The 12,980-nt window shown below is 35.0% G+C and overlaps 1 protein-coding gene across 1 annotated transcript in view; it reads right to left on the bottom strand.

The window, feature by feature from the left end:
- ODAD2 (outer dynein arm docking complex subunit 2) overlaps window positions 1-12,237 on the bottom strand; it is a 77,898-nt gene extending 65,661 nt beyond the window's left edge. Inside the window, exons 1-9 of the mRNA XM_088534015.1 lie at window positions 12,014-12,237; window positions 10,864-11,021; window positions 9,308-9,503; window positions 8,664-8,770; window positions 8,063-8,199; window positions 6,901-7,017; window positions 2,289-2,509; window positions 582-695; window positions 216-357 (exon numbers count right to left, since the gene is read on the bottom strand). Coding sequence (XP_088390141.1) covers window positions 216-357; window positions 582-695; window positions 2,289-2,509; window positions 6,901-7,017; window positions 8,063-8,199; window positions 8,664-8,770; window positions 9,308-9,503; window positions 10,864-11,021; window positions 12,014-12,237 — 1,416 coding nt within the window. The remainder of the gene's footprint in view (window positions 1-215; window positions 358-581; window positions 696-2,288; window positions 2,510-6,900; window positions 7,018-8,062; window positions 8,200-8,663; window positions 8,771-9,307; window positions 9,504-10,863; window positions 11,022-12,013) is intronic.
- Between the last annotated feature and the right edge of the window lie 743 nt (window positions 12,238-12,980).

Genomic DNA, 12,980 nt, shown 5'->3' with positions numbered 1-12,980 from the left:
AGATCTCTATAAGCCAAAAATAGCAGATAAAAAATTCAGGAAAAAAAGAGTGCATGATAGGAAAGTCCACAATTCCAGCGTTTGAACATATTACATAGCAGGGCTATAGAAAAATATTTTGAAGGGTAAAAGGGATGAGAAGTTTGTTTGCTGTCCTAGAATGTAGAGGGGCAAGAGAGGCAATTTTATAACATTTATCAAAGTACTCAATTTACCTTTAAATACTTCACAAGTTTCTGAATTTGCCAGTATTCTGATGGTAAATCAATGTTTCCTTCCTGGCGACGTTCAGGCTGCTCTTCATCTTCCTCAGTCTCTGAGGAACTTTCACTAATTTCATCCTTTTCGGAGGTTTTACTAAAAGTAAATAAAGAGCATCACTCCCTTTACAAGATATAAGCCAATACAAAGAAGTACATCTTACATCTAAAACTAATATGGCATTGTCTCCTCATAGTAACATTAGAAAAATACTAGTAAACAACATTAGAAAAATACTAATAATTATCATTAGGTATGGTGACAATTATTGTAGGTATTGATAATAAAGGAATTGAATCAAAATTAAAAAAAAAACATACCATTTTGCAGCAGATTCAGGAGAACTGCTGGTGGTTCTCTTTTTGATTTTTTTAGACACAGTACTTCTTTCTTCTTCGGTATCTTTTTTTTTAACTTTGTCACTGAAATATTTGCTAAAAAAATGTTATTCTATATATATAGCCAAAATATTCTGGTTGCACACACATTGTATCATTATATAAGAGCTTATGAACCAACAATGAACTTAATTAAAAGGAAAGTATGCTGTGTCTGAAGTATCTATTTTTGCTGTATTAAAATTAGTGGACTATTATAAGACATATATTATCTGATCTGTATGCAATATAAGAACAAAGAACGAGTGTATGAAGTCTGATTGTCACTAGTCCATCTATCCTGGGATAGCATTTCCCACCATGTCCCACCGCAATAGTTTTCTAAGGAAGAGTTGGAAGAATGGAAGAATATAATAATTTTTCTATGATGACTCTATGCTTTTTCTTCCAGAATATTCTGGCAGGGAAACTGTGGTTCAGGGACCTCCTGAGTGACCTTGCATTACCAGTTTTAGATGGATTTTTCTCCCCTGAATTTGTAAAGTTGCTTTTTGAATTCACATCGCCATCCTGTGACCCACAGTTATGTGCTGCGTGAGGCAGGTCCCTTTGCTCTGAACCCCATCTGCTCATTTCATTTGATGCACCTTGCTCTTGTACTAGAAGAGACAGTGAACAACTGTCTTCTAGTCATTCTCTAGTCATTATTTCTTATCTCTATTTTATCTTCTCCCAGTCATCTTTTTTTCCAAGCAGAAAAGTTCTAATCTGTGCATTGAACAGTTCCATACTTTTCATCTTGCTCTATTTAAATTCCAAGAGGATTCCCAGTCACAGCTGGGGACAATCTCTGGTGGCATCTTTTTGTTAATTCGAATGTTTTGAAAATTAAATCTCCTTCTTAGCCTGGGCTAGTCATACTATTCCAACCACAAGAGTAAAGGAGAAGAATACTCATTACTTGTGTATAACTTTATGATCAATATCTTAAATAATATCTGTGATTAATATATTAATATTTGTGTATAACATTACAATTAGACCCAATTCTACTACTTCTAGGCTACTACATCTAACCAAGTCCTGGAAGAAGAAAAGATCTTGTCCTTGGACACCATATTTTTGTATCCGACTCTAGGTTACTTCCAAAAGCTCTTAAAATGTCTCTTGCAACATTCCCAAATGTTTCAAATATTGAGATAGTCTCATTAGTGAAAACTGTTTCAAGTTAAGCAAAATTAGAAAGATGGCTCATAGGTCTTTGAAACACTAAAAAATGATACCCTATTGTCACCCTATTGAAACACTAAGAATTGATACCCTAATTGTCACCCTACTTTTCCATCCTGGATCTCTTGCCTTCCTCATAAAATGTTGTGTTGTTTAAACAAGACTGTCTATTCTTTGTTGCCTTAAAATGCACTTATATTAATAATGTGACAATATGAGTGTACTCGAGGATCAGGTACTGCAGATTGTAAAATATTACCCTGCTTTGTTTTGCTGCTGAAATGACCCAAAATAGCAAAAGTTGTTGCAAGACAGAAGGCAACAGTGAGAAAATAATTTGCTAGTCAATACTCTTTAAAATTTGTATATAGTAGACTTTGTTTTATTGCTGTTAAGATAATACACCTATAACATGCTTACCAATCACTAATATAGGCTAGAGAAATTATAGCCAACTACCTGTAGGTAACAGATCTCACGATATTCTTCCACTTCAGAGATGGTTCTAGTTTTTTGCTGTCAGCAGACTTGCTTTTTGCAGAAGAACTTTTTGTCTTCTCATATACATTTTTTTCTGTATAATTAAAAGGCTTCTGGGATTGGCTGGAGTCCTCAGCATCAACTGCTTCCATATGCTGATAGCACTTCGCAGATGCAGTTTCTTTAAAAAAGTTATATTCCTAATAAAAGAAAGAGATATAATTTGTCAATCACAGTGCTGTATGAATAATACATATTAAAATAATAAGCTATACAAAAATGTCCAGGATGTAGTCCTTACAATTGTATGTATTAGATACAGAAATAAATTTTAGGTATAAAATAAGATTGCCTTTAAAAAGAATAAAACATTCAGATTATTCTGAAAATTTCTATAGTGAAAAATAGCTGTTGCAATATGCAAAATAAAATGTTTTAGAAATAAAAGAATGAGATTTAAAAATGATATTTCTCTGCACAAATAATTTATATTTTTATAAAATTTCCACAAAAATTTATGAACATAAAATTGAAAATAAGGTATGATAAACTGCTGTACTTTATTTCCAAGTAGTTTAATTTGATATAGTTTTATATTAATAAAAACACATTCAATTTCTGCTTTTTCATCTTTTGTCTCTCTGCAGAAGTCATTTGGTGATCCACTTTTGTACAAGAATGGATTTGAGTACCCCTCCCAAACCTTCCACTTTCTCTCTCTGGTACCAGGGCTGATCAAAAGTATCCAGAAGCGAACAGCCTCTTGCCAACTTTTGTTTTCCATCAGAATGTATTCAATTTTTACAGGAAAGAGATCTCATGATCATTACTTCTCATTATTATTATTGTGGCTGTCACTACCAGGTAGGTGAAGACATTCCCTTACATTTCAGATTCAAGGCAGTTTTAAGGAGACTGTCACAGTACGGTCTGTCTTTGATTAGTCTGTGATGAGAATCAGCTGTTCCATGCTTGTTGATCCAATCGTCTAATCATAAACTAACTCATGCTAATTTTCTAAATCTGAAAATGTAGTCTAGACAATACAATTTAATACATGCTAAACCAGTCACATTGCTGGGGAATTGGTGCTGTAGCTTGATCAGCTTAACACGTGTTAAAGCATATGTCTGTCCTACAGCTACTCTACAGCAACTCAGCAATTCTAAATGTTACCTTAAACGAGGTCAATAAAATATTGTAAAAGTTAACTAGTTGTGTTATATAGATAATACAGTAATATACATATACAGTTATGTAGATATCCAGTAATGAGTTCCTCCCAAATCAAAAATATCTCCAGTCATAATTCATTTAATGTAGGAAAACTTGGAAGGACGGTTAAAAAAAAAAAAAGTTAACATTTTTTGGAACTTCTGAATTAGATGTGATTTATCACACTGCAGAAATGATGGGAATATTCACTTAGGCAAAAGCAAAGGCAAATTTCTTTTTATACATATATATATAAACTATCAGTTAACTAATATCTTTTATATAAAGATGAAATTCTGAAAACCTAAATGTACATCACCTGCAATTACTATCTTGTTACATTCTCTGTTATCTCAGCTTTTCAGAGCTCCTGAATGGAGATGCTTTTCCTCCAAATACAAATACACTAAGGCTCTATAGTATAAATTTTCTCATATTGTATGCTTAGAATGTAAAACCTACTAAATAAGCTCTTATACATGTCAATATGATATTCTTAATCCATTAGAATAATATAATTTAAGCTTTTCCGTATAAATTTCTTAGAAGTCAGAGAACACAGAACAAGTAGTTCATATGGCAGTTATAAGAAAACAAGCCAAGTCCCATTTATTTATTCTTAAGAATAAATATTTCTTTAATAGCAGAGCATAATGACAATGAAGGCATATACTTTATTTAACATTGCATTAACTTTTAGAATTAGGACTGTAAAATCATTTTAAATGTATATATCTTAGCTATCTATATAATATACATACTTATCTTTCAAAATCACCAAATGAAGCAAAGCCAAGAGACATTTAAACAGTAAATATGGCTAAAAGCTATCATACACTGTCATATTTATGAAATGTAAACAATATGTAGATAGACTTTAAATAAATATTGGGTATGGGATAAGCAAAACACAGTTTAGAACATACTACATTATTTTCAAATAGAACAACCTAGACGTTTAGCTACTGTATTTATGTGTGCAGCTTGAAAGGCTTTGTTCTTTCAGAACTGACACACATCTGTATCTCCAAAAAAGTAAACATCAGCCCTACATCCCAGAAAATCAGACAAAAAGCAAAGAGCATTTTCTATTTATTATTTCCTCTTTGCAATAATTAATGTTGCATATAAATAATCACAACTTAAACTTTTGGCAGCCTGTAATGAATATTACCACCAAGTTACAAACCTGTTATAATCACATTATAAATCTGAAGAAAGAATTTTTAACATGAATGATAGAACAACTGTCTTGAAACTACAAGATCTTGTTGCAACAGACGAAGTATGATGCTCCTTGCTCTAGATAATGTAGACTTCTAATTAAAAGTCAGACACTTGCATTTTACCTTGGCTGGAGCCTGGCGGCAACCCCTGCTATGTGAGCTGAAAGCATACCTATCAGCTCTGACATTTAAAGCCAAAAATAAAAAAGAAAGTGTAGCTTTTATTTATATTTGGGCCACAAAGAATGAAGACAAAGTTTAAGTGGTTTTGATTACAGAAAGATATTATCATAAAAGGTTGACCTTTTCCATGAGGTCCAACATTTTAACATTTCTAGTGCTCCATAAAGAATAATATCAGATGAAAAGAACTTTTTGTGCAAAATTAGAAGCTGATCTCACATATTGGTTGAAGCCTCATATTACTCAATGATAGGATTATATGTTTTCAAATACAATGAATACTGTAAAAACCCAAATTTAAACAATAATGAATGACATTAAAATTCTTAACTGTTACAAAGCTCAATTTTAACAGCTGTATATTAAGCATTCTTATCCTCTGCGTTCTCTTTTACATAGAAACTTTCATATACATACAACAATACTTCATCCCTATGTTCATTTTTCTTTTTTGCCTTTGGACATAGTCTTGCAAAAATACACTAAGCTTAGATCCAAATGAATCCAAATCACCAGTACTCAGTTGTATAGGGCTTTGGGATACACCGTTTTCCAGCTAAGCTCTTTCCTGGAGTAGAGTTCATTCATGCTGTACAGTCATGGATCAGGGGTACAAGCCCTCTCCATGAATAACTCTGACATTCTAGACAGCTCCAGGGATCTCTGGGCTTTTTAAAGTAGAACTAGGACTCTCAGTGCGTGCCTTTTTTTCCCCTCTTAACTCCATATAGGTTTTTTTGGGGGGGGGGTAAAAATGGGAAATCTGTTGTTATTTCCAGAAAAAAAAATAACCTTGTTATTTTCAGAGGAACAAAAGCTGAGAAAAGTTGTGTTTTTTTTTTAAACACAAACGAATGTGTTCAGAATACACAGTAGCATGGTGGGATATTATAAAAACAGCATAACAGCTGTTAGTTGCTAAGGTTTGTATCTATAGTCTCTACAGTGGTGAGGGAAGCTTCAATGAAGCCCAAACTAACCTCACTCAAGGTTTAGACATGCCACCAAATAAAGTCTTTGATGGCAGTTCTTCTCATTGTGCAACTATCTGAACTTAAACAGACCACTACTGCACTTTCAATTACAATTATGTTGTAATTAACAGGAAGACAAGCTGGTTACAAGGTTCTTTTGGAAGGACCAGAATCACTACTTTGAGCTCAAGCTGCCTTTAGAACTAAGCTGGTGTCTGCATCCTGTTTACAGATATCCTAAAACCTGGTGATACAGATAACTAATTCAGTAAGTGCATCAATCTAACACACTCCTGTCCGGATATCCAAGATACAGTGGTACAACCTGCCATTTGTGCAAACTCTTCATAGTTTTGTTTCAGCAAAATGTTACCAGTTTGTACTGGAAAATATCTTGGGAAACTCATCAGTTGCATCATACACAATAGGATGAAGCTTATAGCTGGAAAAAACTGATTAAAACTGGTCTTTCAGAGACACCTAACTATAAAACCTGCATCTTCAATGCGAGCCGATCAAAACTTGAACAGAAAAATTTTCCAGGGACACTTTATACAGTAAAATTAAAGAAAGCAAATGAATTAAAAACTCAAAACATTTCAAAGTCTTAAAATGCATCTAAAATCATTGGGAAGAGTTCTTTGAAAATGACATAGTATGAACACTGTAAAAATACTTGTAAATTTATTGATTCATTTATAGAGAATAATTTCCTTTTATGCCACAACCTAACTACAGTAGGAATATATTAAGAAGAAAATGTTAAGTAAATCAAAAGAACAATGAGAAAGATATTTTAAGTTCCTTGAAATTCTTCATTTAATCACAAATTCAATTTTGATGAAGAGTATAGTCAACCATGTTTTACTACTCTTTTATACTAACATAATTCTAACATTTCTGCAAATACCTTATATAATGTAATTTTTACCAAACTATACTGTACATTGGTTCAAAGTAGAATACATATATCCAATATCCATAAATACATACCTGTTTAGACATATTTTCTACAAATTTTGCTGATTTTTCCCTTAAAAATGTGACAATATCTTTATATATGTCACTTTTTCTTTCATAATCGATATCATCTTTCTCCTTTAGCTTACCCTTAAAAAAGAATAAATTTAAAATTATTAATAGTGTTGCCTTATGCAGGATATTTAATCTGCTAAGAAGCACAGGTGTCATAACATAATGAATTATATGCAGAAGCCTCATGCCCAGCACAGATTACATCAGACTTCAATATTGTTTAGTGAAAATGCATGGATCACTTCCATAGGTCCCAGTGGCTAATCAAGGCCTTATATACAAGCCTGCAAGTAATTACTACCAGTTAAAGTGCACTGTATCATGGGTTGTTCTGCTGAGAGTTATTTAGGGTTGACAGCAAATAACCAACTAAATATGAAGCTTCTAGTGCAGTATGGCGAGAATCCAAAAAGATCAGAAAATAATGGTTTATGAACGAGCTTTTATGAACTTCATCCATTAAAAACATTCTAAGTCAAAACTTCCCTGGGTTTTTTAACTCTTAGGAAGAGCAATCTATAGAGTGACACTTCAATGGACATCTGTCCCTCTTCAAAACAGGTGTAAGAGCTTTAGTCACTGCTTAAATGTATTGGGAGATTATTACACCTAAATAAAGCCTATCTTTAAAGAAAGAGATAACCAAAATGAAAAGCAGAAGAAAAGAGATAAGCAATATCTAAAAACCTTCTAATGAGAGCAGAAATAATTGCTTATTAAAAAAAAATGACAAAAGGAAGCTGTATTTTTTACAGACAGTACTATTATACCTCAGATCAAGAGTAATGAGGAACTACTGAGGTACCTAGTCCAATAGTGCCTTCCATATAGGAATAGTGTTATTCCTATATACCTCTTATGGAACTCTCAAAGACTAAGTGAAGACTGCTGGTAAAATGTGCAGAATACACCCCCTGTATAACACTTAAAGAACAAACACTCAAATATATATATACAAAAACAGTATACATTTATTACTGCGTCTTTTTCTTCAGTACCAATAAACCAACTCTGCAGCTCTAAGAGGTTCAATACCACCCTAAGCCCCAGATCTGCTGGAGTTTTGATTTTAATATATGAAAGTGTTTGTTGCTTCAAGATGTCCTTTATTATTACTTACTCCATTTAAATACACTCCTGCTGTGCTGCAGGTGATACACAAAGGATCAGTATCATGTGGTTTGATGATTAAATAACAAATTTCTCCATGCATTTGTCTCCAGGGAGGAGCTCGGCATCCATTAGAGAATGTGTAATCTGTAACCAATTAGCAATAGTGTTTCTATCAGATTTAAATATGCATTTTTAATAGTTATGGCTGATGTTAATATAACATGTATACAAATCAAGGTCCCAAACCAGTATGTTACTCTTGAAAAATTATACTCAGTTTGGAATTAATCATGTGAAATGCTAAGAAATGTTGGCTGATCTAACAAAGAATTGCAACACATGCTCAGCACTTTTTAGGGTCAAGGACTCCGTTTACTTCCAGTGAAGTCAGTCATATGATTAGGGATTATTACTATAAATGAAGCCTGAAGAATAACATTTCATATCTGAACATAAATTTTATTCTACTTTGTAACTTTAAAGTGAAAATAAACAGTTTTAATTGACTAGTAAATTTATTTTAGCAAATTCATACAGAAGTCACAAGTATATATGTGTGACATATGATAATTTAAAAGCAAAACAAAAGCAAAATGTAAATTTTGAACCTGATGTATATTCCAGTGACTCCAGTACTGTATCTTCTCCTTTCCCAGAGAAATGCTTGAGAAGATTCACCTCATTATTTACAGCATCTGGATTTAGTCTTACCTCTCTGCAATTAATAGAAAATGGTCTAAAATCTATTCATCAAAAACATGCACTTAGAGAAATCAAGATAGAATATAACAGGATTTTTGTCTTGCAAAATGAGTCAATAAAAATCTAGAAATTGACCAAATTCTTTTTTTTTATTTGTTAATCAAATCTTAGTTATGCTAATATGAAATTCTCTTATCTACAGATCAGATTGAATGGAATACTTAGCATGTTTCCAAGAAGAAATAAACATCTCCCCGAAAATTTTACTGTTAATGTGTTATTTTACGATTTATTAAATTTGCTACTGAAATGTAAAACATATGCAAAAAAAGCCCAATCACGCTCATGGGCACACACGCACATATGCACACCCATAGCAAGGTGTCTGTAAAACATTTTTTTCACTAACTTAATGAATAGCAAAAGTTGTTTCAGTAACTTTACCTTTGTATCACACCTAAAGCACATATTATGAGTTGAATCGAATCTAATTTAATTTTTAAAAAAACACTTGGTGACAAGCCTAGGTTTCCATTTGAAATGTACTTACTGTGAAATGTGTTTTAAAGAACTATTAAGCAGTTGCATATCCAGCTGATTAAGAAGTATAAAGATTTTCATTTTAATCTCTGTTTCAGGGTCATCATCTTTTTTCACTTTGTCAAGTAAATGCAACATGGACATATCTTCTCCTTCAACAGTCCCATATCCAGGGCCAAGGATATTCACTATAGGATCCCTATTAGCTATAGAAAAAATGAAACAGCAGCAATATAATGTGAAAAATCATTACAAGGTTAACATTTTTCTTATTTCAACTGCCAAATAATTTCAACACTGTTAATTTATAATAAGAACTTTAATAATGTGCATGAGTATTCATCAAACATCACTAAATACTACTGCATGATGAAAGTAGTTCATGCCCCTGTGCAGTTTGAAATACACTTGTGTAGTAATAATTTTTAAAAAGATTAAAATATTAAGATTTAAAAACTTTTTGATAATAAATAAATTTGCTTTTTACAACAAGGATTAAGATTCATTCAGCCAAGAGGTGAATATTAAATACACTGTCCTCTACCAATACTGCACTTCCCAGAAAATATCTGTGTCATCACCAAATCAGAAAAGGAATGGGCTTAACTCACTGAAGTAGATTGCTGTGGTTATATGATTTAGTGTTAAAGGACATCTTAAAAGTTTTCTAGCAGCATTCTCAATAGTCCAGTAACTTGCTCAGCTATGCCAGCTGTCCCTTCTGGTATAAGGACACAACTGCATGTTGGTTGGTTTTATACATACATTTTGCCCTGTTCTTGCAAGAGTAGTTCCATGCATCTATGAATGTTTCCCTGTGCATATATTTTTTCTCTGCTATTCACAGTTGATCAGTGCCAGGGCACTAGACTAGACAGACCTTAAATTTGATAAGCATTTATGTTTTACTATTACCAATGTACTACTTCCTATTAAAGTTACCACATAATATTACCTGTCTCTTTAATTCCTAATGCAAAGTGGCTATCCCATTTAGTATACCAAAGTCTTTTTGTCACTTTGAAAAGCTAGGCTTTGTGTATGACTCTGAAGTACTGACACACTTATTCTAAAAGGCTTTTATAGAGGGCCTGGAGATGTTTGCTCTGAACCCTGCACAGGTAAGAATGTCTTTAGTATACAAGGTTTTCTTTGGCTATTTTTAAGGAATCAATATTTTTAAAAGACTATTTAATTAGAAGTATAGAAAAAATTGTTAACAATTTCCCATGAGACATCCTTTTTTTCTGAAAAATATAAGCCTACTCTCTGTTGCAACAGCTGAGGTACTACTTAGTATACTGGAATTTGCACATGAAATTGAAAAGTTGACTTTAAAAGTTAACTTTATTCCAGAATTCTCTGTTACTGATTTCAGTGTAAATAAAAGAAGAAATAGAAATTTAATGAAATTTTGAGTCAGCACTTTCAGCCAGCTTCATGAATCAATGCCTTCTCATATATTTAAAATGAAGGCATGCACACATCTCTTCACATTTCATAAACATGAGTTAAAGGAGAAGCCATATTTTTGGAAAGACAGAAAAGAGAAAAAATAACAAAAACCTTCAAGGCATGCTTGTGCTTCCTTTAACTTTTTTTCCATTGCAATATGTAGCAAATAGGACAGCTGGTCAAAACTGCGAACTTTGATAGTTGATCCTGTGAGGAGGAGCAATGGTTGTCCATCTTTACTTTTGGCTTCAGACTCAACAGTTGTTCCACTAGAAAAATGGGGAAAAAAAATAAAAGAACTTTAATAAACAGCAAATTGTAGGGAAGAATCCATCACTAAGAATTTTGTTCAAGCTTCACAACCTTTTTTTTTTTTTTTTTTTTTAGTGCAGATAACTTATGATGTAAGCCCATAAAAAAATTCACAGCAAACCAGCATGGGCAATTCGTTTGTCCTACCTTGGAATTTTACAGTCTGCATTACAGAGTATTGCTACAGTGTTATTGAAACCAAGCCTGAATTTGCCTACTTGTCAAACAAAATTGGTCAAATTCTCCAGCAGCTTCGTAATTTAGGGAAAAATAATTTTCACATCTACAAAAACTTAATTTGGCACTGTTCAAAGAATTACAGAATTACATGGCTTTACTGCAGCCTAAGTCTTAAGCAGCAATGCAAATCCAGGTAAAGACAGACTGAAAAACAAACATAAACCTTCTGATTATCAGTACTTTTTCACTACTAAATCGAAAATAGTAGAAGAACCGTTAGCACATTTGGAAAATAAGACATAGTGGCATAACCAAGTTTTATGACTGAAGCTCTATTAATACATTACAGCAGTCTACTCCTGGAGAACCTTTGGAGAGTTCTGTCCGCAAAGCAACTGTAATTCAAACTTGTGTTTGCAAATACACCTCCATCGCTGCAGTAAAACACTTCTGTCCCATCAGAAGCAACTGCCAACACTGACAGAAAGGATATTAATCACTGCTAGACACATGTAAAAAGTCTCAGGAGCAGCAGTGCAAGCCTGTCCTCTGTGTTTCTGCAATAAATTGCTGATGAAACAGTTTTGTGTCATAACCAAGATGCGATAGCCTCAAACTTTCCAAGAAAGTTATTGTAACTCAATTTTTTCAATGCAAAACAGTTGTAAATCCATCCCCGCCAGCCTCCCAAACACGTAAGGCTTTCCCTGTGCTCGGCGTGCACTGTGGCCCTGGGCTCGCCTCGGAGCGCGCTGCCCTCCACACTTACTCGCCCTGGTAGCCCGCGCCGAAGGCCGAGCACCCCAGCTGCGTCCTCCACTCGAGGGGCTCTCGGAAGACGAATGCCGCCTCCCGCGGATGCCGGCTGCTGAAGCCCTCCACAAACTTAATGATTTCATTCAGGAGGGATTCGTTCAAGGGGGTGATCTCAAGCGTGCCGCGTCCAGAGCCAGCCGAGGTCCACTGGGCTGCCCTGGCCAGCGCCGCTCCCATGGCTGCCTTGGCAGACACACAGAGCATGACCCAGGCATTAATAAACTTATAGTTATTAGTCATGATTCTTGTAAGGAGGATAAATCCCCGAAGGGGACATTGAGGCCGGGTAGAGGGTGCCCTCCTTCCCCCGGCACCCTCCTTACCCAGCCGGGGGGCCTCCAGCCCCTACCTTGCCCCGGTGCCCAGGTCCGGGCCGAGTCCGCTGCCTCGCGGCTCGCGTTGCTATGGTGCCTGGCCCGGCAGCAGCCCGTTACCACAGGCAGCGGGTAAACACCGTGGCCATGGGGACACGACAGGGACGGGCTCCGGCGGCCATGGGGACAAGACAGGGACGGGGCTCCGGCGGCCATGGGGACCAGCACGTGCTGGAAGGGGAGGCTGGGGCTGCGGCCAGGTCCCTGCAGCGGCTGCCTGGTCTTTGGGGGCTTGGGTGCTGCTGAGCCCCGCTGAGGGTGCCCAGGGAGCGGAGGGGCCCTGGGGACACAGGTTTGAATGAATAGTTTGTGGCTGCTTTTTCTTACACTAGCACCGGTCCTTTACATTATACTCAATTATTTTTATTTCTTAACCTTTATACCTCATTTCTGAGTTAGAATATCTTCCCCAGGCTAAACAAGTTAAGTACTGTCTTAGGTGTTCTTCATCTCTCTTATCATCCTATCATCCCTTGTTTGCCTGTCTGACCTTGATTTTCTCAGACAGATGTGACAGTATTTCTAATGAGATTTCATCAGTGCTCT

This window comes from Tinamus guttatus, unplaced genomic scaffold (genome assembly GCF_059628265.1).
Source record: "Tinamus guttatus ecotype Peru unplaced genomic scaffold, ASM5962826v1 Tinamus_guttatus_pri_ptg000530l, whole genome shotgun sequence".
NCBI lineage: Eukaryota > Metazoa > Chordata > Aves > Tinamiformes > Tinamidae > Tinamus > Tinamus guttatus.
Note: the sequence above shows the minus strand (reverse complement) of the source record. Positions and strands in the feature narration are given on the sequence as shown.